The sequence below is a fragment of the Ostrea edulis genome, chromosome 7, assembly GCF_947568905.1.
Source record: "Ostrea edulis chromosome 7, xbOstEdul1.1, whole genome shotgun sequence".
NCBI lineage: Eukaryota > Metazoa > Mollusca > Bivalvia > Ostreida > Ostreidae > Ostrea > Ostrea edulis.
This window is the reverse complement of record NC_079170.1, coordinates 57,775,385-57,801,439: the sequence shown is the minus strand read 5'-3', so window position 1 is coordinate 57,801,439 and position 26,055 is coordinate 57,775,385. Positions and strand designations below refer to the sequence as shown.

The following is a 26,055-nucleotide window of genomic DNA, read 5'->3' as shown; positions in this document are numbered from 1 at the left end:
AATGCCCCCATGAAACAAAATTTTAAAGTGACATTTTTTAGTGGAAAACTCGAGCATGTTCATGCTAAATTTATTTTTTTCATGAAGGCAGTTTTTCTGAAATTTGGGGATACCCCTCCATTTTAGGGCTGTCACGGTTCCAAAAATTTCGGGTCTTGTCGGTTCTAAATTTTTTACTTCGGGTTCGGGTATTTCGGTTTGGGTCTATATAACTAATTTAAAAATCTAATATACAGTTAAAATCAAAAACCTTTATTGTTTTTTGTCACAATAATTACTCGGGAACGTGGTCTGAGGTTTAGACTCGACATCCATGGTACTAGAAACAGCATTGTCACTTCTGCTCATTTCCATCCATGCTTTCAATGTTTTGTCATTGAAGATGTTGATCCTGTAGCATATTTTCAATGCGTCTGTCATATATTACATATACTGTCATTATTTACAGTTTTGTCCACAATGCCATCATTTAACAATTGATCAAAATACAGCCACCTTTGAGGATTTTGACGACATTTCGTTTAAACGAATTTCTAATAATGATTCTATTTTAAAAACCAAACCCGAACCGAAATACGGAAAAATGGAACCAAACCCGACCCGAACAACATGACCCGCGGTTTTCGGTTATTTCGGGTACCCGTTTCAGCCCTACTCCATTTTGACTAATTTTTGTCAATGCATGTCTTTTAAACTTATTTTCAAAAATGTTTGAATCAAGACATAAGTTCCAATTGGTTTTATCATATATTTAAATATTAAACTTAATTTTGTCGATCTTTTACCTTTAGGGAAATTAACACTAGACGTGCAACACCTTCTTTCTCAGGAAAGAAATTTTTTTAATAAAGTCTTCTTCTCCAGAATAGCAAAGTCATGTTAGTCATATTGGTATAGAGACATCCCATATTTTGTGAATTCAAATTGATTTATTTTGTGACCCTTTGGGACTATGTTTTGCACAATATTGGGTTTTAATTTTTCATGGAAATAAAGATGGAGATTTTTTTTTTAAAGTCACAAAAGCTGAACAGCAGAGCCAATGTGACTTAGGTGAGCAATATGGCCTATGGGTCTCTTGTTATTGTGGTAACAACCCCTACACAATGCACTTGTACAGATGAATTTGGTAACTTGTTTTGCTTTATGTTTACCTGCTGACTTCAGTCTTCACTGTAGTATTGTTTTGTAGATCATCCAGAAGAGGAATTGAGTAGCTCTGTATCTATAGGTCAGTAGTAGATATCACTAGATGGACTGTATTTTAAATGAAATGAAAGACTTGTGTAGTCTGGTACAAGATCAATATATGCTGAAAAGTTTTCGCTTTCATACTGAACGGATGAATTGAAAGATGGTCAATTTAAATGAACTATTAACCCTAAAATAGCTCTACAGGTGACTCTCGATAAAAGTCCACAGACCACCACCACCCCCACCACCCAAAAAAACTTTTAAAGATCAAGAGATTGAATTTTTAAGCATATTTGGCTAATTGAATTTAAAAAACCCATAGAACAATTGATAAAGAAAAAAAATGACCTTCCCAGTGAAGATCTCCAACCTCTAAACTAACCAGGCCAATATTCTATAAAACAAGTATCCACAAGTAGTACATATTTTATTTTGTTCAAATGGTAGTCCTTAGGGTCACCCCACAATAAGGGTCCAAAATTTGGCTTTGAAAAAACAAAGGTACAGTGTATAATTTGTCAAAATGATATGCTTACATCCTCATACAATCTAAATACATTGTATTCAGATCATGGCCCGGGCTACAGAGAGGCTCATGATAGGAATGAAAATTTATATAAGAAAAGTAAAACATCTTTTAATCAAAATCAGATTTTCAAAATCAAAAAAAAAAAAAAAAGCCGCATATATTGTCAAAATATTAGTGAAATATTTTGTGTTAGAGCAAAGTTCAGCACTCAGTGGTCTCATGATAACTGCTCAATAATGTTAGTAGAAGTTCAGCACTCAGTGGTCTCATGATAACTGCTCAATAATGTTAGTAGAAGGTCACAGATAAGAGCTAGGGACGTTTGGGAGTTTCCGTATTAATTTGTTTTGTATACAATTGAATATTAATTGAAAAATAACTGATGTTGTATTTACAGACTTAGATCAAAAGCAGATTCCAACGATATTGTTGTTGTATGCTTCTGACTGTGCTGCTCATGAAAAGGTTGTGTCTGCTCTGGCTGGGTTCCTCATCGACACCTGTAACTGCAATGTACACTTGGATGTATTTGAAGATCAGATCATCCACGAAAGAGGACTGGATGACTGGCTGATTGACCGACTTCAGGAAGCTGACTTTATCATAGTGCTGTGCTCTGTTGGAGCAAGGCTGCGCTGCACAAAGAAGCGTGTCAGATTTAAGTGTGATCCCTACCGTACTATCCCTGATTATTTTGCTGTGGCTGTTGACTATGTAGCAGAGAAAATGAGAGTTGAGAGAATGAAAGGATTGCCAATGTCTCGCTTTATTGTAGCCTACATGGATTATTCGTATAGTAGTGACATACCTCATCAGATTGAAATGGGAACAAAGCTTCATTTGATGAAGGATATTTCCAAACTTTTTTGTCATGTTCATGGTATGAATAACACAGACAATATCAAGTTTGGCAATTTGCACCCATCAATGATTGATAAATATTATGAAATCTCAGAAAATGGTCTGGAGCTTCAGATTGCTATTGAATCAGCCAAAGAGTTCTTTAAGTGCAATCCAAATTGGGTTGAAGACAGTATGGAAGCTTTACCACCTCCCAGCACCAAGTCAAAATCTCGTCCTGTGAGGAAAAGCTCCTTAGAGCCCTTGTTGGGGGAACTACCAAATGATCCACGGGTTATGGATACCAAAGTGGATGTTCACAGACAAAACTTCTTCTCCCCACATCCAAGTGAACAAGATCAGATTTTATCTTCAAAATCCCTGTCCAGGCACACAGATTCTGTCAAAGTGAAGAGCCGATACTCTGCCAACATAGAGACAATTCCTTGCATATTGTGTGGCCAGGTAGAGCATTGCAGTGACAATTACACTTGCAAAGGCAGAGAACTTAGAAAAAATGGATATGATAACTTAAATGATGACGAGGATGGTGAATTTTCCTCTGTTCGAATCAAAAGTCGATCTATGCCTACCATGTGTAGTACAAGTTTGCACAGTTCCCAGACAGTATATCAGGTTGATGTCCACAAGGAATGGACAATTAACGAAAGTCAAATGTCAGATGATGTGGAATCTCAGGAGTCAAATCAGGATCTGGATGATCTGGAGCTTGACCTGCAGTCCATTATAGCCCCCCAATCAACTAAAACTAAAACTATGTCCTTACCAATCCATGGAGTGTATGGTCAAATGCAGGTGCTCCCCGAGGTGTCCAAATTTCCTGTTATTACCCAACAAAGTAGTTCATCTTCAAGCATGGGTTCACTTCAGGACATGTGCATCTGAGCTAACAGGAATATGTTCCATCAAGTTTTAGCTTGAGATCTCAGAATATTTCATATATATATATATATATATATACACACACACACAAATATAACACTTATATGATATTTAATGGCTTCTTCTTTCCTATATACATACAGTGCTAAAATTGTTTATGAGATATTCATAATTATTTATTAAATTAAGTGCTTAATTTTCCTTACATAGATGATGTCAAATTTTGATTAAGATACTGTTTTATTGTTGTTGTGAATATGTTGTACATAACATGACTTTATGATGTATAATTAATTTAGTGGTATTTATATTTTGGTGCCTTTATTGCTGAAGTAAGAGGAATAATTTATGTGTGCTAAGATAAGAATTGCTCTATTTATATTATAATTAGCATAGTAATGCTAATTTATAGTACATTCATTCAGATTGAACTGATTCTAAAAACATTAGAATAAGTGCACGTACAGTGGGTAAGTTATTGAAATAACTAAAATTTTCTTATCTGCTTTTTTGTCAGTTTTTTATCAATTTTTTCTTTTTTCTTTTATTATGATGAAGAAGTCAGATATAAGAATGTTTCAAAATGAGGCTGTGCAATACACTTTATTTTCCATCAACAGTAAATTATTTACATTATTATGTATTTTTAGGTGTACTCTAATGGCTGTGACTTTATTAGTCCCCTACCGGTGGAGTGGAAGGGGACTACTAGTTTGCAATCTGTCTGTCCGTCAGTGCATCTGTTTCAACAATGTGACCTATTGCTATTTATTAAAAATGGCCATAATTTTTGATAGGATGGTGATAGAGCTTTTATAAATTTCTTTGAGTTTCCTTAGTGTGACCTTGTGACCTTCACCTTTAAGTTTGACCTACTTTAGAAAAACATTAACCTTGGCCATAATTTTTTTAATGGTTAATGATAGGCTTTTATATTTAACATGTGTATTTCTTGTGACAATACCTTCCATTTGGTACCAAGATGTGTGAACTTCACCTTTGAATTTGATCTACTTTTGAAGAACTTAAATCTTAGCAATGACTTGATAGGACTTTCCTATTTCACGTGTGTTCCTTGTGACAAGACCTTTCTTTGGGTACCAGAATTACTTTGCTGCCATATGGGGCATCAATGTTTCACAAACACATCTTGTTTTATTATTCGAGATCTATATAAGTTAAGGCATACCAATTTGTAATTGAGTTTGTCTGATTCACAGCATCTATTTACAAGAGATCTAAATTGTAATATTTCCTGGTATTAAAAAAGTATCCACCTGATCGTCCAAAAATATTGATCATAGATTTTTTTATTCAAACACATGAGATTTAGGCAACTAGGCATCGTATAGCAACAGAAATGCTGCAGGTAGAAAGTTGTGAATGTTGAAGACACTAGGTAGAAGTGAAAATGATGTTCTTTATATGCTTCATTGTACAAAATACTGGAGGTGAGGTTTTGCCTAACATGGCAATAGAACTCAAGGCTAAGGATTCATAAAGCCTTGTTTGATGCGATGATAAAGTCATGATTGTTTGCTTTTGGATATGACCTTTTTTTAAAAAAATGGAGGTCCCCTGTCATGGTAGAGATTGGCACAATAAAGAACCCTCACTACTGTGGCTCTGAGCAACTCCTTAGGATCTCCGTAATGGTGCATTCTAAACATTTACTGACTTTCTTTACATGATATTCTATGTTTCTTGGTCAATATATAAATTTCAACCTGCAACTTATGATTTGTGAGGCTCTATTCAACCGATTTCAACAATTTCGATATATTCCAATTTCTCGATTCATATTTGTGCGCCATGTTTGATATACTGAAGTTTCAACTTCCGATTGTCAAGTTATTTGCATATGCCATATAAGGTAGTGTTTACATCAATGGACAAGTACAGAGGAGAAAGCTATTTCGTCGGTATTAAAAAGGTTTAGATTTAATATCAAGATAAAAAAACGAACAGTAGAGTGTAAATTCTTTCTGCAACCATATGATTTTTCTTTCGTTGTCGAAGTGGCTCGAGTAACTACATTTTTGCGCCGATTGTCAATGTTTAGGTTTTTCAGTAGATCCACCTACGAGAGCTCACAATAACAGGCATGGCGGAGCAGACGAAGAATTTTGCATGCTGTACATGATGTTTATTGAAAAACACCTTTATTAGACATGCCCAAACACAAAGTTGGTACTCCTTTTGGTGTAAACAACATTTTGGACTAATACACGGAGCACCATTATGGAGATCCTATGGAATTGTAGCCCTATCCCGAAAATGTCAGAATAAAAAAAATTGGATAGGGCTACATTATTGCAGCTAATTTATAACCAAACTTGGCCAAAAGCATCCTTTGGTGAAGGGCTTTCAAGTTAGTTCAATTGAAGGGTCATGCCCCCTTCAAAGGGGAGATAATCACATAAATGCAAAAATAGGTTGGGGTCATTTAAAAAAATTCTTCTGAAGAACCACTGGGCCAGAAGGGCTGAAATTTACATGAAAGCTTCCTGACATAGTGCAGATTCAAATTTGTTCAAATCATGGTCCCCCGAGCTAACATGGGGCCACAGTAGGGAATCAAAATTTTACATACAAATATATGGGGAAAATCACTGGGCCAGAAAAGTTTACATGAAAGCTTCCTGACATGTTGTAAAAATCATGGCCCCCAGGAGTAGGTTGGGACCACAATAGGGATCAAAGTTTTACATGTGAATATAAAGGGGAAAATAATTAATTATGAGCCAAGGTGACTCAAGTGAGCGATGTGGCCCATGGGCCTCTTGTTAAAATAGCGTTGCTTTTCCATTGAAATGCATAGAATCATCCAAAGAATGCTGGTAGTGTATCTGAGTTTTCTTAACAAGATATGATACAATAATTAAATACTAGAAATATCCAGTGATAGGGAAGAATATTAACTATGTTGCCTTTTACTTTAAACATGTTTTGAAATTAATTTATACTTTTATCATATATACAGACTGTCACAGTCCTTTTAAGATTCTTGATCTGTCTCATGAAGTATGATTTTTTACTATAATGTACTTATAGTAACAAGTATTGCAGTGCTGAAACAAATGCTGATTGCTAGTTGTAGAGTATGTGATTCATATACAGTCTGTACTACATTTTGATTGTTCAAATGTAATATCCCTCTGCAACTATAGGTTTTTACCTAGTCAACAAAAGATCTAGAAGTATAGTAATGTCTTATGTAAATTTTGTATGTACTTGAAATGGAAAAAAGAGGATATGAAAATGGTTTAAATTTTTAATTTTAGTTAGTAAGACAGAATGTAGAATAATCTAACATTACTATAACCCCCTCCCCCTCTAAACAAAGTTTGAGAGGATATATAAAAATCATAATGTCGGTGTGATGAACAAATGTTAACTGTCAGGGCCATGACTTCTTTGTTCTTTGACATAGAGTTAAGGTACATCAGATGCAGACTTCTGACAATATGGAAATATCCCTTATTGATTTTGGGTCAATTAGTAATCTGGATGTGTATTAAAAAAAATTCTTGTTGATGCCGAAATAATTAAACTTACACCAATGGTAAGTACATGAGGCTAAGTTTTTCTCTGATTTAGAGGTCAAATTCATCTGTATTGCTTTTAGGTATAAAATGTTTTATTATAGCCCCCGAACGAAGTTCTGGGGGGTATATAGGAATCACTCTGTCCGTCCGTCTGTCTGTCTGTGCAGATTCATATCCGGGCCATAACTTCTTTGTTCTTTGACTTAGGCATACCGTATTTGGCACACAGGTGGATCACCATGAGACGATGTGTGATGTACCTTCATGACCTCCATATGACCTTGAACTCAAGGTCAAAATTAAAGGTTTTTACAATGGATTTGTGTCAGGGCCATGACTTCTTTGACATAGGCATACCATATTTGACACATGAGTGTATCACCATGAGACAATGTGTCGGGTACCTTCATGACCTCTATATGACCTTGAACATTGACCTCAAGGTCAAAATTGATTATAGGGTTTTGACATAGCCATACCATAAGACGTGGGTGTATCACCATGAGACTATGTGTCATGTACATTCATGACCTCTTTATGACCTTGACCTTTGATCTCAAGGTCAAAATTATAGGTGTATACCATGGATTTGTGTTCGGACTCTATCTTCCATTTTCTTCTACAAAGGCATACCATATTTTTACACTCAGGAAAGAGGTAATTTATACCTACGGTATTAACAACACCCTTTGGGAGATTGGGGTAAGCGGGGGGTATTCTTAGTGAGCATTGCTCATAGTACCTCTTGTTTAATTACTTGTTGAAGATGAATTAATTTAAATAAAATATTCATAAAGCAAATTAAGGAAAGAAGCTTCTAAGAAAATAATGAAATTCATTGCCCCTGAATCAGGGTGCTGGTGCTAGAGTGGCCTTTAAGGATGCTCAGTCTATGAAAATTTGTAGCCCTTGGGTCAGGGTGCTGGTGCTAGAGTGGGGTTTCATAGCACAACTAATGAAAAAGTATTCCCTCTTTAAAAATCTCTCTGACTCCAAGACATCAAACAACAATCAACTGACTTGTGATGGTGGCTCAGTGGTTAGAGCATTTGCTAAGGTGCAACGCTCGTCTACCTTAGCTGCATTAAATTGAAGATGTAGAAAAGGGAGTTCTGAATTGACATGATAAGGAATGATCACTGCTCTGACTTTGAGCACCGTGTATAGGTCTAAATTTGTGTCAATATGAGTGAAAAATCTCAAAAAAACATTAAAATAAACAATAATTGTGAAATTTGTGACCCCTGGGTCAAAGATGAAATGCTAAGGCAAAACTTTATGGCTCATATAGTAAGAATTTTGTTATTTCTTTAAAAATCCCAAATGTTCCTGGATCAGAAGTGCTGGGGATAGGTGGAGCTTTATGGCCCATATTCTTTGTATCTACAGGTAGTTGACTTCTTTGTAGTAAAGAGACAGAAGCTTTGTACTTGGCACAGGCATGGAAAATGGTTTAAGACCATATGATGTGTTGTGATCGATTACAAAATCTGAAGACAGTTTTGTTCTCTGAGTTTAGAAAATTTCATTATTGCACCATCAACCTGTAACAATTCTTTTACACTGTCCGTACATTAAAGGTTTATGTGTGTGATGTTAATGAGCCTCTTGTTTAGAAGAAGAGCATGGAAATTTTAGTACAATTTTCTGTTTCATAGTGCTTTTTATTTATTTTTTATCACAGAAATATACAAACCTCTGAAATTGATATTAGGAACTCTTGAGATGAAGTATTATCTGATATACATTTTGAAGAAGCAGCTGATTTCAACATGTACCACCTTAATTTTTGTGTTGATAGAAATATGTTCGTTGTAATTTAAAATCAACATAAAATAACATTTGAAGTGCAAAATGGTCACAACTGATACTTAAGATATTTTCAATGTTTTTATTGAAGTACAACTGTACATTAAAGGAGATTTAATGATGCTGATTATAAAAAGTGTACATTTGTATTGCTAAATGTTGAATTTTGAGTGCAAAAAAAGGGAATTGTAAAACTGTATACACATATATCACATGGCTGTCTTAAGAGTTATAAAAAAGTTACTGCAGATCACTTTTAAGATGCAAGATCTTATTTTTGTGAGGATACAAATGATGTATCTATTCATGAGATGTAACTCTTGTGAATCCATTATTTATTGCTTAATGAAGTTTGCACTTGACATTTAGAGTAATGTCAATTTTTTTGGGAAGTGTATTTTTAATTTCTACGTTGAGAAGGAGAATTAGGAAACTGAAAAGAAAAACTGGAGTCGCAATGCTTGTTATTGAGCTACAGTGTTCTAAACTTGACCCTTTTGCAGTTAAAATTTATTCAATTAAACTTAATTTGTCTGTTGGTGTCCATACAATATAAGCAACATAAATCAATCATTACATGAAATAGATATGTAATCATGTCTTCTAATAATACAAATAAAAAAAGTGTAATACAAGTAATGGAAATAAATAATGACCTTTTTGCACTTGATATACAGAAAAATTCATGATATCAAATAGTAATGTTAATTTCTAAAATTTCACATAATTTTCAAGGTCTTGTTTAATTTAAAATATAAAATGAAACTTTAAAAAAAGTGGGGGTTGGAGACCAAATTTTTAAATTATTGGCGAAAATATTGAATTTCTATACAAAATTTCGAGTAAATTAATTTAAACTTTTTAAGAATTAGTGTTCTATTTTGAAAAATATAACCAAATTAATAAATTACAACAATTGATCTAGTTTCAAGTCTCAACTACTTGAATCATAAATTTTAAAACCAAAATACACGTATAGGAGTATAAAAATAGAAGATATACTAGTATTAGATGAATCAGAAACTGTTACATCACGCAGATTTAGAAGTTTTTAATTAATCAATCCTTCTGCCACAAAATATAGTCCCAGCAAAACCCTTTCAAAATTTGAATTGACACAATTTTTTTCAAGTGGATAGGGTTCAGTAATAGATGTGTAATATGTCTGCACTTCTTCTACAGTTAAGAGTTTATTTGTGAGAACTAAATTTTAGTGAATAACTCTAGTCTCATCAATTTTTACGCTTGAATGATATTCTCGCAAATAAAATGTGATTCAAGTATTGTACAAGTAAAAATATATAATTATAGTACAAAGTGTATGCAGGTAACATCTGTTAGATATTATAGTATTTGTTCAGGACGAAGGCATTCAATGAAACATATCGTAAATTATTCATTGCACCATATTTTATGAAATGATTAATTTTGATATTTGTTTGATTGATATATCATCAGGTGTTTGTTTGTAATTGTAGTGGAACATACTTTGTTCTGTGATTGTAAATGTTAAGTGTAACGACTGTGTAAATGTTAAGTGTAATGACTGTGTAAATGTTATATAAGTATGTGTAATGACTGTGTAAGTGTAAATGTTAAGTACGTGTAATGACTGTGTAATATGACTGTGTAAATGGTTTCAGTGTAACGATGTACATGTCAGTTGAAAGTGTGTACTTTTGGAAACATTGATTTTTTTCATAGTAATGCAACTATAAGTATTAAAATCACAAACTATGACCAGTTTTATTTGAGGTTATGTGTGAGAGTGAGAATAACACAATATATTATTATATGGATGTGAGGTATGGGGCTATTGGAATCAAGATGCAGGGTTTTATCCAGCATTTAGATGTTACTACCCATTTCATATTTAAGGGGAATTTTTGAGATAATGCAGTCATGAGCTTCCAGGGGATGTGGTGGGGGACATCCATGGAATATGAATTGATTGATTACTCATTTTAATCTATATTATAAGTCTGACAATTATAGAATATGACTTAGAATGTATCAAAAAGATTTTCTTGAAAATTCTCACACAATTTTGTAAATTTCTACAAATGAAGGGGATTTTTTATCTGTGGAAGGGATTTCATCCATTTGTTGCCAAAGGGGAAAGGTACCGTTTTCCAATGGGGTCCTTTGATGCACGGATGTTTGCGCTAGGGGGTCATTTATGTGGGAGGAAACCCACATGTCAGAGCGGGCAACCGCCATACCCTCTCACTTACAACCACTGCCGATCACGGGGATTGAACTCGGGTCGCAGCAGTGAGAAGCGAGAGCGCCACCCGGACACCCAGTTCTTATACGCCTGTCAAAGAGTATTATGGTATGGCATCGTCAATCTGTCTGTCCGGACGTTGTAGGCAAAATACAAAATGAACTGTAAGCTCCAGGATCTTGCAACTTGGTACATTTGATCACCATGATGAGAGGAAGATGCTTAATGTTTCTCAAGGTCAAAGGTCAAGGCTGTAGTATCACTTAGTAGGAAAACCTTGTTAGGATACAGACAGAACCTTAAGCTCCAGGATCTTGCAGCTTGGTACATTTTATCACCATGATGAAAGGAAGATGCCTATTGTTCTTCAAGGTCAGAGGTCAAACATCAAAGTCATATCAGTTAAAAGGAAAACCTTATAGACAGAATACAGACCAAATTATTGGGGCTAGGGCCATTAAACTAAGCACACATACTCCTCATGCCAAGTGGAGAACGCCTTTTGTTCTTCAAGGTCGTAGTATAACTTTGTAGGCAAGATACAGACCAAACTGTAAGGTCCAGGATCTTGCAACTTGGTACATTTGATCCCCATGATGAGTGGAAGATGCCTAATGTTTTTCACAGTCAAAGATCAAAGTTGTATCACTGAGTAGGAAAATCTTGTAGGCAGGATACAGACCATACTGTAAACTCCAGGATCTTACAACTTGGTATATTTGATCACCATGAGAGGAAGATGCCCATTGTTTTCATGGTCAATAGGGAACCTTGTAGGCAGAATACTGACCATATCATTGGGGCTAGAGCTATCAAACTTGGTACATGTATTCCTCATGCCAAGTGGAGGACACCTTTTCTTACAGGTCAAGGTCATAGTATTGCTTATTAGGAAAATTATAGGTAGGATACAGACCAAACCCTTGGGACTAGGACCGTCAAACTTGGTAAACATACTTCCTTATGCCAAGTGAAGGATGCCTATTGTTTCCATAGGTCAAGGTCATAGATCACTTAGAAAAACCTTGCTTTTGTTACGGATACAGAAATCGCCCTCAAATTTAGTCACAAGCTTCCTCTCGGAGGAATATTATAAAATTCAGTTTGCATTTCAGTTGGATTGATGCACTATTTCCTACTTTAGGGGTAAAAGTAGGTCAAACAGTTTTTCAGATTTTTTTGCGTTATGAATACAGGTATTGCCCTGAAATTTTGTCACAACCTCCCTCTCGGAAAAAGATACATAATCAGTTCACTTTTCAACTTGACTGGTGCACTGTGACATACTTTAGGACTAAAAGTAGGTCAAATAGTTCTCTGGACCTAGTTGCACAAAAGTTAGTTAAGTTTAATGACAGTTAACATCTAATTATCACTAAATAAATGTAAGAGTTAATGACAAGTTAACTGTTGGTTGAAGTTAACTAACCTTCGTGCAACTGGGTCCAGGACTTTTTCTCATCATGGTTGTGTACAGATATTACACTGAACGTCTAATAGGCGGTACTCTTGTTTAAGCATATCATGCACTTGGAAAAGTTTTACTCCATCATTTATGATATATGCTTTCAATGGCCAGTGGGGGGATAGAAAAAATCATTAAAAACGATATGCACCACTGTTATCAATACACTCTGCATCAAGGAAAAGTGTTTGATACTCTAGAGAATGAGCCTTGGGGATCAGTCTTCTAGTGCCCAAAGGCCACGCTGCAGAGGTTCCTAAAGAAGTTTGCGTGGAATTTCTGAAAATGGAAACCATGCTCTGCAAGATGTAAATATCTAGCAAGGGAAACAATACTTGACAACGGGTGATATTACAAAAATTATCACATGTTGTTTAAACATACATGTATTTTATTGAGAAACTCAATAGGATTGGGCAACAGGCATAGCCTACGTAGGCCCTCTCCCAAATTTATCACGTGCACGTATGGTTTATAGTAGATGCTAGACGACAATAGACAGTAAAACAGATGTTTGCAACCGTCGATCTATATTAACGGTCACGAATAAAAAATTATTTGATAGATATTCCCATTCAAGTGCAATTTTGCATTTCATTTGATGTTTGCATCCTATTTTGCAAAAGTTTGGTTTTTAGTTCGTCTGAACTAAAAGCTTTTCTTATCACCCTTTTCTGTCTGCTTGTCTGTAAACTTTCACATTTTCATCTTCTCCAGAACCACTGGGCCAATTTTATCAAACTTGGGTGAAGGGGAATAAAGTTTGTTCAAATGATGGGTCATGATGCTTTCCAGGGGAAATAATCAAGTAAAGGCAAACATTTAAAAATCTTCTCAAGAACCATTGGGAGAAAAGTTGAAATTCACATGAAAACTACGTGGTATAGTGAAGGTTCAAGCATTTTTTTCAACCATGGGCAAAGTGGGGCCACAATAGGGGATCAAAGTTTTACAGGCTGATCTGTAGAAAGATTTATCTCAAGAACCATTGAGCTAGAAAAGTCGTTTTACTTGCTCATAACTTTTGAGTGGTAAGTGATATGCACATTCCTTTTAACTTGTCCTTTTCTTTGGCGACAAAGTTTTTGACCTTGGAGTTTGACCTACTTTGAAAAAAATCTTACCTATTCGTTATACCCTGAACTATATGTATTTGAGGCACAACTTTTATAATATCGTATATCAATTTCTTATTGCAAGACCTTTCATTTCATACCATGATCTGTGTGACTTTGAGCTTCTACAAAACATGAAGTCATATTGATGTTGAGGCACCCCCATGCTGTGTCAGTTATGCCAGGATTCTGAAATTTTCATGGAAATAAAAAAAAATCACAACAGCAGGGCCAAGGTCACTCAAGTGAGAGATGCCTCTTGTTTTGGGCCACCTTGGCCCTGCTGTTGTGATTTTTAAGAGTCATTTGATATACACTCTGTACTTTTGGTTTGGTTTGAACATGTGTTATTGTCTAGATGTTATAACAAAGTTTTTAAAACTGAGAATGACTTTTATGTGACCGTACATTAGCTCTCCGATTTTATTGGGGGGGGGGGGGGGGGAGAAAACGTCAGAATAAAAAAATTGGATAGGGATACATTATTGCAGCTAATATACCATGTATTTTCTACGGTTGTTCATTTTCTGCAGATAAGAACAATCCGCAAAAATTACAATATCTGAAGATTTGAAACAACAAAATTTTAGGTGTTATCGTTATAATCCAACCGAGTACCCGTTATACGGTGTTAACAAAATATGTTCTACTATGGAATCAAAGGTCAATATCATCTGCTTACACAAAGCAGTCAAATTATATCAAGAGATATGAATGTACAAAAATACAAAGTACAGCTAGACAAGTCTTCATTGTAATGAACAAATTATTTCATGGTACATATACTTCAATATTGAATGCATTTAATCGATAGGTTGTGGCCAATGTTTCGCATTAATAAGCAAAACCGTGAATGTGTCGCGAAAGTTACGCGTTTATTCACGAAATATCCGCGGTATGTCACGAAAAAAAAATTCAGCTACGAAAATGAGCTCAATGCGCTTTCGTAACACGTAGCTTTGTTATCAAGAGAGGAAGTTCCAAGTCCATTTATTTTGAGGTCCAAAGGTCAAGATCACCATGGGACTCTATAGAAAAAGCTTGTAGACACTCTACAAGCCACACGTTTTGCTCGATGGATTTAAGGATGTATGCTACTCCAGAGAAATTTGATGTAGATCAAAAGTGGAGGATATGTACAACAATATTTTGAAATTGAAAATTTTCAAATTTACTTTATTTTGTCAAAAAATACATTTTTAGTAGAAGGTAATCTGGAAAAAAATTTTAAAACCCCTGCTGGACTCGAACCTGCGACCCATAGTTCAACCGTCGGTATTCTTTTTTTTTTTTTTTTTTCTCTTTTAATAGATAATCTTCATACAATATCTATATATACTTGATGATAATAGTAACTAAACACAAAATATTTAAAACATAAACATCAAAATACCATCTGTTTCTTTGACTAGAGGATTTTTGTACAAGAATTTTTTATAGAATATATCTTTTCTGTTTTCAACAACACAAAATTGATAATGATTATATGAAATATAATGTCTTAAAATGTATTTGCATAAGCGAGATATATCTATGGCGTGTAAAACGTTGCACTATTATACTAATCTTGTTATTCATATTCGAAAACTTGTAATTTATATTCTAAAGCATATCATTCATATTCGAAAAGTTGTTATTCATATTCGATAATTTTATCATTCATATTCAAAAACATGTCATTCTTATTCAATAAATTGTTATTCATATTGTAAACTTTTCATTCATATTCAAAAACATGTGATTCATATTCGATAATCTTATCATTCATATTCAAAAACATGTGATTCATATTCGATAATCTTATCATTCATATCCGATAATCATGTCATTTATATTCGATAATTATGTTATTTATATTCGACAATCATGTCATTCATATTCGATAATTTTGCTATTCATATTCAAAAGCATGTAATTCATATTCGATGATCATATCATTCTTATTCGATGATTTTTTAATTCTTATTCAATATAATTTGCATTGTGGGTAGTATTATCTGTTTGTAAAGTCTCTGCTCATTGGGTACATGTATGTGAAAACGAAAGTAGATTATGGCGTTACCATACCTGGTGGTAAGTGTACATTCTTTATGTTAGTTAGTGTAATACGATGAACATTTACCAAAAGTTTATCAATCAATAGCCATTCATTACCTATGAATGTGCTGCGTACACGTGGTCCAGATATGGTAACACCATAATCTACTTTCGTTTTCACATACATGTACCCAATGAGCAGAGACTTTACAAACAGATAATATTACCCACAATGCAAATTATATTGAATAAGAATTAAAAAATTATCGAATAAGAATGACATGATTATCGAATATGAATTACATGCTTTTGAATATGAATAGCAAAATTATCGAATATGAATGACATGATTGTCGAATATAAATAACATAATTATCGAATATAAATGACATGATTATCGGATATGAATGATAAGATTATCGAATATGAATCACATGTTTTTGAATATGAATGATAAGATTATCGAATAAGAATGACATGTTTTTGAATATGAATGATAAGATTATCGAATATGAATCACATGTTTTTGAATATGAATGATAAGATTATCGAATATGAATCACATGTTTTTGAATATGAATGAAAAGTTTACAATATGAATAACAATTTATTGAATAAGAATAACATGTTTTTGAATATGAATGATAAAATTATCGAATATGAATAACAACTTTTCGAATATGAATGATATGCTTTAGAATATAAATTACAAGTTTTCGAATATGAATAACAAGATTAGTATAATAGTGCAACGTTTTACACGCCATATATATCAACCTTTTTGTTTTCTTTTAGAAATATTTGTCTCCGTCTAAATATGCTAAATCTACAGAGTGATATAAAAAAAAATTAATAAAAAATACATTGACATCTTTTGTTTCAGGTGGCAATATTGACATAAAGACTACTTCAAAGTTCAAATTATTATAAACTGAATTCTCACAATCCTTCAATAAATGTTCTAGATGATATATGACGAAATTATCTTTAAAGTCAGTCAATTCTGTACATTTCAAAAATAGATGCAATATATCTTCACATTCATTTGAACATAAAGGACATAAATTAGAATCTACTTTTCCAGTTCTATATAATTTCTCATAAGTGAAAATTACGTTATGAAAAATCTTGAAATCCAACTCTAATATATCAGGTGGTTTACAAGATTGTAACGACTTAATCCACCTTTTCTCAAGATGAATAGTATCTATTGTCTTAAATACATTCTTCCAAAATTCATTTGATACAGGACTTTTGAAAATCTTTTCCATAAGAACTTTGTAAAATATTTTCACAGTACATGAATTGAAAACTATATTTTGATCATAAAATCGTAAAATCACATTTGGCACAAACTCTTTTTTCACATTTTCCTTAATACGAACATAATTCTTCCATTCTTCTGGTATGATGGACAATAAACATTCGTAATTTTCTTTCATCAATTTTTCGGTGATATTTTGAATAATCTCAATAATACATGATACTGGTAAAAATTTTGGAATTACTTCATATGTAATATCTTTTATGTGAGCAATACCCGCTTTGATAAAATGTTCCCATTTCAACATTTTCCCAGCATTCATAACTTTCAGATTGTAAAACAAACAGATATTGTATATATCACAGTCATTATAATTAAAAACAATACAAGTTGCTGTGCTTTAAAAAAGGACTGCAATACGTGGACCATAGGCATGTGTTTGGAATAGGAACTTAATATGAATCAAGGTGTACGTTTGATCAGTCGATGTTTAATTTAACAGATGCACTTTAATTAAATTCAATAATAAGTAGCCGATCAATTACCAAATGATATTATTTCCGATTTTAAGGACATTTAAGGACATTATTTTTTTTCTTCAAAAATCTTGAAAATAACAACTTCTTTTATGTAAGTAAAATAAATTTTATTCCAACAATCTCTATCTTTTCCCTGAAACTTTGAACAAAGAAGATATACTTTATTAAAAACTAAACATAATGAAATAGGTACATGTTATCACTGAATAGATCGATTTGGATACATTAAAAACCCTCCCCCATGGCACACACGCACAAATACAGCAAAAAACAATAGCGATTTATCATAAATAACTGCCAAAATCCATACACGCAAAAATTTGACACCTTTAATTAATAATATAGGTACATGTATATTTGGGACAAGGCGGCGAAACCTCTGAGGGCGAACATGTATTGGGGGCGAAGCCACCCGTTACCTGCTCATTGTTTTGTATTGAATCCCGATCCCGATCAATAAGTTCCCCAATCGGCAATACTCGACTGTCTCCGCTACGCTCCGCATATCCATTGAGCATGCGCACACTCAGTTTTCTCCAGTGCATCCGGTTTAACCTCGCTTATATATTTTCTGCGTGGACCTCAGGGTCCACGCAAAAATCTTCAATTGCATACCATGCACTGAACATCTCAACATAAAATGATGGTAAAATTTGTAGATCCTTCTTGTTGAATTTAAGCAAAAATATATCCAAATTCGCATCTAATCCACAAACCTTATGTAAAAAGTATCGAAAAGTATGTTTCCACAAGTAATGTTTTTCTATACAAAAATATTTTGCTAAATATTTTAGCCTATATGATAATTGTTTTAGATGTATATCTACCTTTCTAATACCACCTTGAGCTTTCTCACCAATGATAGTTTTATATGATACCAGATGAGCACCATGATTCCATAAAAATTCAGTACATTCTTTTTGAATATCTCTCTTAGCCCATTCCGGAATAGATACTACTGTCAATGTATACCATAATTTTGACATTAACAATGTTTATTATAGTTGTTCTGCCTTGCAAGGATAATTTTCTTTGTCTCCATAAGGAGAGAATTTGTTTAATGTTCATAACCTTGTCTCTCCAGTTGAGGCTATCACACTCCTCACTATTTTTTCCAAAATATATACCTAATATTTTAATAATATTCGTTTCTCTTATCCCCAGAGCATTTTTATCATCATTCGTAAATTTACCATTCCCAATACACATTATTTCAGATTTTTGTACATTCACTTTGGCACCTGAAGCTTTACCATAAAAATCAAAAACTTGTAATGCTTCAAAAACAGACCTCTTATCACTAACAGCTAACGTTGTATCATCTGCATGTTGAAACATTAATGCACTTGTACCTGACAATGGTATTGGTATACCTTTAATATATGTGCTTTTTTTAATTAAACAACTTAATGGTTCAGATGATAAAACATACAACATAGCAGATATCGGGCATCCTTGCCTCACAGAGTTCTTGACCGAAAAATATTTTGTCAAGAATCCATTACATTTTACACTACTATAAATATCTGTATAAAAAATACTAATCCATTTTCTAAAATAAGGTCCAAAACCAAATACCTTTAACACGTCTGAAAGATACTCATGACTAACTCTATCGAAAGCCTTTTCTTGATCTATTTTTACAATATAACCTTCCATATTGTACATTTCAACCATGTCAATAATATCTCGTATACTTACTAACGTATCTGCTATATCTTTACCCATAATGCAACATGTTTGACTTTCAGATATAATATTAGGCAAAACTAATTTCAACCTATTTGACATAATCCTTGCAACAATTTTGTAATCTACATTTAATAGACTTATTGGTCTCCAATTTTTTAACAATATTTTGTCACCCCTTCTTTTATACAATAATGTAATAACACCCATTTTCATAGAATGAGATAAATTTTCTCTTATTTCAATTTCATGAAATAACCTGTACAATACTGGGCATCAATGAGGTAAAAATGTCTTATAAAATTCTACAGTAAGTCCATCAGACCCTGGACTTTTATTATTAGCCAATTGTTTTGTTGCTTTTTCTATTTCTTCGTAAGTGATTTTCATGTCACACATTTCTACATCATTTTCGTCAAGCTTTTTGTCAACAAAAGACAGAAAATTATTTTTAATTCAATATCAATTTCAACAGATGAATATAATGTAGAATAAAAATCATATTGTATATCTGATATAGAATCAACATCGTTTTTAACTGTATCAAATTTTTCATCTATGAGCTCTTTTATAGCATGCGACTCTTGTCTCCTTTTCTCTAAATTAAGAAAATATTTTGTACACTTATCTGATTCAATAGCCCATTGTGCTTTAGATCTTAATACAGCTCCTCTACACTTTTCATTTTCATACTCGGAAAGATCATTTTTCAAAGCTTCATATTTCTCAATATCAACACAATCACCGTTAGCAGTATTTTGTGACATTCTTTGAATTGCATTTTGCAATTTATAAAACTCTTTATTCCTTTCTTTGGCACGATCTCTACTATAACATTGTGAAAATTTTTTGATTTTGTATTTCAAATTGTCCCACCACACCAAAGGAGGGACTTCAAATAATTTACATTTCTTTTCTCTCTCTAAAATATCTACTACCTTTTTCTTATATAATTCATCAAACAAGAGAGAATTGTTATGTATCCACAATATTCATTCGTATCTAAGTAAAGTATAACCATTGAATGATCACCAAGTGACGTATTTGTGTAATATATATTTTTAACAAAGTCACTTACCACATTTGATACTAATATGTAGTCAGTTCTACTTTGTATAAGTTTATTTTCAACCACAACTTTCCTAGAAAATACCCTTTCATTTCTGTTTCTTTTTCTCCATACATCAACAATGCCGCATTTATTCATCATATCAACCAAAGTTTTGTAACCCTGATCATACATATGTTTTGTTTTACTACACCGATCTATTTCACCTAGCGTATTATTAAAATCACCAAGTACAATGATTTTGTCTAATAAATTAATCTTTTCTGACATATTTCTGAAAAATAAACATCTATCTTTCGTGTTGTTTGGAGCATAAATGTTAATAATATCTATAATACTTCCTTCATTTTCTTTATATTTAATATGTAAAAACTGCCATCTTTGCCATGAACGAATTCAACATTTGATTTAATATCATTTCTAATCAGAAATGCAACTCCTTTAGATGCAGTTTCAAAATTGTTATAATATATATCTCCGTCCCATAAGTGTTTGTAATTCTCAATGAAATCATTCTTCCAATGTGTCTCTTGTAAACCTATAATATCATATCTTTTGTCCTGTAATAAACTGAACACCGCCTTCCTTTTGTTTATATCACATAAACCGTTACAATTCCATGAGGAAATTATAACCATTGTTATGTTTAGGAGAAAGACAGTTAATTCTCTACCCATTTTATTTATTTTTCTTTGCTTTATTCTTTTTCCTACCTTTCTTCTTCCGTTTCGTTTTTCCATTAACTGTTATTTCAACCTCGGCTTCTGATTCCGTTTCTGTTTCTGTGTTGTCTCCCTTTGTCGAGTTAATCGAAACGTGTTCCATGTCTTCTTCTAATTCCGTAGTAATTTCGTCTTCTTTTGAACTACTCTGTATTTCTTGAGTGTCTTTAGTATGTTTTTTTCTCACACGTGTTGTCCACTTCCATTTCTCCGCTTTTCGTTACGTTCTCACTTTCTTTCGGAGTTTTATCCGCTTCTTTGGAATTGTTTTCAGGTGTTGTATGTTCTATGATTCCCGTATCATTTTCTTTGCTTTGATCCGTGAAGTCTTCGTGAATGTCATTCGGTTTGTTTTTCTCTTCACTGTGACCCGTTTCCCATTCACCATTTGAGTATTCTCGTTCACTCATCCGATTCGAACACTCACACCTGTGTTCCCATTCACAACATTCTTCACATTGTTTATTTTTACATGCTCTCGCATAGTGTCCTTGCTGTTTACACTTGAAACAAATAAATCTGGGACATTCCCTGAACAGGTGATCAGCAGAATAACACAAAGAACACACTTTTAACTGTTCATTGTGTATACTTCTATAATATTCTTTGTGGAATTTCATTGTATATGGAAATGAACTCATATTCGGTGGTAGTTTCACACGCACATACCTAGTACCATCTGCTATTGTGGTTCCTGGGTAGAATCTCCTGTTTATTGATGACAATAATTCTACACCTAACTCACGCAAAGAGTGTTCGATTTCTTCATCATCAATATAAGCTGGTAGATGTAAGAAACTAACAATGATGGATGATTGTACTACTTCATGAACCTTAGATGTAGAATTCCCCACTTTGATCCCCTCAAGTAAATATTACACGGGGGCTTTTCCATCCATTGTTATTTCATACAGATTTCCAGACTTGGGGACGCATGCATAAAGTGTACCTGGTCCACAATTTTCATGCACATATTCAATAATAGCATCTGGCTTCACAGCAGAATTGTCCAGTACATTTACAACAAGAGGCCCAGGGGCCTTATAGGTCACCTGAGTATCATGTAACAACCTTCCAATGTTTGAATTAGGTTTGTGTTTAAATATAAGAATTTTACTTTTGGATGGAAGAAACATTGAATAGCTATGTGGTCAGCCCCGCCTTTGCACCAGAACCCCTGACCCAGGGGCCATAAATTTCAGTTTTGAAAGAAGCATCCTTGATCATCATTATCATACTATTAGTTTGTCTACTTAATACCCAGCAGCAGAGGAGAAGATTTTCAAAGAAATAAAATGCTTTTTCACTATATGATCAATAGGGCCCCACCCTAATACCAGAACCCCTGACCCAGGGGCCATAAATTTCACAATTTTGAAAGAGGCATCCTTGCTCATCATAATCATGCTATTGGTTTGTCTACTTAATACCCAAGGACAGAGAAGAAGATTTTCAAAGAAATAATGCATTTTCACTATATGACTTATAGAGACCCACCCTAGCACCAGAACCCCTGATCCAGGGGCCATGAATTTCACAATTTTTAACAAGAGGTACTGTGAGCAATGCTCACTAAGAATACCCCCCGCTTACCCCAATCTCCCAAAGGGTGTTGGTAATAGGTATAAACTACCTCTTTTCTGAGTGTTGCTACTTCGATGTCCAGTGCGCATGACCTTTGACCTTTTGACCCCAAAGTCGATAGGGAACATCTTCATCCCATGGGTAGTCCATATGTATGATATGGTGACTGTAGGTGGAAAGGATAACGCTTTAGAGCCCGGAAACCATATTGCTACTTCAATGTCCAGTGCGCTTGACCTTTGACCTTTTGACCCTAAAATCGATAGGGAACATCTTCATCCTATGGGTAGTCCATATGTATGATATGGTGACTGTAGGTGGTAAGGATAACACTTTAGAGCCCGGAAACCATATTGCTACTTCGATGTCCAGTGTGCTTGACCTTTGACCTTTTGACCCCAAAATCAATAGGGAACATCTTCATCCCATGGGTAGTCCATATATATGATATGGTGACGGTAGGTGGAAAGGATAATGCTTTAGAGCCCGGAAACCATTGCGTCTACAGACGGACGGACGGACGGACAGACGGACAACTCGATTCCAGTATACCCCCCCACAACTTGTTGCGGGGGGTATAAAGAGGCATCCTTGCTCATCATTACCATGCTATTAGTTTGTCTACTTAATACCCAGAGACAGAGAAGATTTTCAAAGAATTTCTACATTTTCACTATATGACCAATAGAGCCCCACCCTAACACAAGAACCCCTGCCCCAGGGGCCATGAATTTCACAATTTTGGTAGAGGGCTCAATGCTCATTATAATTATGCCCACAGTTTGGCTTCTTGATGTCCAGGAGTAAAGAAGAAGATTTTTTAAAATTACACTCATTTTGATGGTTTTTGCCATTTTCACTATATGACCAACAGAGCCCCACCCTAACACAAGAACCCCTGCCCCAGGGGCCATGAATTTAACAATTTTGGTAGAGGGCTCAATGCTCATTATAATTATGCCCACAATTTGGCTTCTTGATGTCCAGGAGTAAAGAAGAAGATTTTTTAAAATTACACTCATTTTGATGGTTTTTGCCCCACCCCTCAGGCCCCAGGGGGGCAGGGACCACGAATTTCACAATTTTTGTTCCCCTTCACCCACAGATGCTATATGCCAAAATTGGTTGAAATTGGTTCAGGGGTTTCAGAGAAGAAGCTGAAAATGTTCAAATGTTAACGCACGACGAACGACGACGGACAAAACAGATAGCAATAGGTCACCTGAATGAATTCAGGTGACCTAATAAGGGAGTGTTCACGTCGATACCTTCTATTTTTGACTGGACGATCATATTCACCAAGATGGCCGCCACTTGAAGTGGCTGCCGTCCTGAATTTAGTGTTCTAATCACAAGATTTTCAAAATGTCAAACAAAAACAAGATATAAATTATAACATATATACATGAGGACCCTCTGTGGGTAACAGAGGGTATTGGTTCTAAACTTACAGACTCTACAAAAGGTATAATCCACTCTATCGGAACAACCCCGTGCTCACCCTGTAAATCCTATACCGGAAGTCCAACCGTCGGTATTCTAACTTACTGAGCTACTCGGCTAGGTATTTAAATGGAAAAGGAAAAGTCAAATATTGCTGATATCGATTTTTTCATCCATGTTTTTAAAGGAAGTCAGCCATTATGATGATGTAGAGTACTACCTTAATACTTCACATACACTGTACTAGCATGGCTATGTTATCAAGAGGGGAAGGCCTCTATTAATTTTGAGGTCAAAGATCACTACGGGACTTCACAGAAAAAAACTTGTAGACTCTAATTGCGAGGGGATATGCACTGCTTTGCGGAGCTTTTCTTGATCAAAAAGTTTTGGGTAAACGTTAGAATTTTGGTCTAACTTGGTAATGTCACCCCTTCTTCAACGAGAGCAAATATCAACGTTTTAAAACAACTAAATTATGGTGTAAATCTAATGTAAGGATTACTCGGAACCTGGAAATAGTTGTATTTCCCTTTAATGCACAATTTACTAGTTAGCAACGTTTTATTATTATTATTATTAAACTGTGCAGCTGTAATACAAAGCAGCACTAGATCCCACAGGTGCTTGTGGACAGGACTTCCGGTACCCCCCTTCTTTTATTTTTAAATGTTCAATTCCTTGGGTATTTCGGACGTATTTTTGATAAAATATGTAACTTCAGAGTTTATCTATTTCAATGGAATACACAAATCTCGCATAGAAACCGTTTTTAAAAATGTCATATCACCGATCATAATATTATGATCGGTTATATAACATTTTTAAAAACGGTTTCTATGCGAGATTTGTGTATTCCATTGAAATAGATAAACTCTGAAGTTACATATTTTATCAAAAATACGTCCGAAATACCCAAGGAATTGAACATTTAAAAATAAAAGAAGGGGGGTACCGGAAGTCCTGTCCACAAGCACCTGTGCTAGATCCTAGATTTATTTTATTATCCTTTATACAATACCTTTTCGGATACTGAATGCTATTCTGGGGGAAATCAAAACATTTTCAAAATGTTGGGCGTTATACGACACTGCAGCAATCTAATCCTAAAATGTAGAACTTTTTGCTAAAATTCTTCAATGATCGACCGTGGCCTTGAGAAGTAGTCAGATGAAAGATAGCTTAGAGACAATCCCGTCGCAAAGTGCTAATTAACGGGAAGTTGGAAAGCCAGCTAAACAAAGCAATCTTGACGCCGTACTGTACAAGGAAAGAAATAGCTGTCGACACAGCAATCTGGTGGCAGTCCAAAACTATTGGCACAGGAAAACCCTATAGACACAGCAGTCCACAAAACCTACAGACATTGTAGTGTAGATACAGTCCACAAAATCTACAGACATGGCAGTCTGCAGGCTTTCCACAAAAACCTATAGACACAGCACAATCTAATTAAAATTAGCTGTTTTGAATCTCTAAAAGAAGCGGTAGCGGATTCAAAACAGCTAATTTTAATTAGATTGAGACACAGCAGTCAATCTAATCAAATTAAGACTTCTTGGATCCGCGCCGTATATGATGCGGATTTAAACAGTCTAATTTTAATTAGATTAGACACAGCAGTCTGAGAGCAGTATAAAAAACAATTATAGGGCTAGACAGCCGTTTGGAGGAAGGCCAAAAAAAGCTATAAACACAATAGTCTAGGCAGCCCACAAAAACAGACATAGCAGTCTGAAGGCAATACTACAAAAATCTATAAACAGTAGTCTGGAGGCAATCCACAAGAACATATAGACACAGCAACTCAACATTTAGATATATCGACGATTTATCTATTAACAATGATCATTTTCATTCATACGTCATATAATCCCGTGGGGATCCGGGTTAGAGTAGGTCCTCGGTACCCCCTTGCTTGTCGTAAGAGGCGACTAAATGGGGCGGTCCTTCGGATGAGACCGTAAAAACCGAGGTCCCGTGTCACAGCAGGCGTGGCACGATAAAGATCCCTCCCTGTTCAATAGCCATAAGCGCCGAGCATAGGCCTAAATTTTGCAGCCCTTCACCGGCAGTGG

General features: G+C 34.5%; 1 protein-coding gene across 1 annotated transcript in view; it reads left to right on the top strand.

The window, feature by feature from the left end:
- Window positions 1-10,563, top strand: part of LOC125653321 (interleukin-17 receptor D-like) — a 49,604-nt gene extending 39,041 nt beyond the window's left edge. The window contains exons 6-7 of the mRNA XM_048882747.2: window positions 1,193-1,231; window positions 2,121-10,563. Of these exons, the coding sequence (XP_048738704.1) occupies window positions 1,193-1,231; window positions 2,121-3,469 (1,388 nt within the window). The 3' untranslated portion in view covers window positions 3,470-10,563. The remainder of the gene's footprint in view (window positions 1-1,192; window positions 1,232-2,120) is intronic.
- Window positions 10,564-26,055: the final 15,492 nt, after the last annotated feature.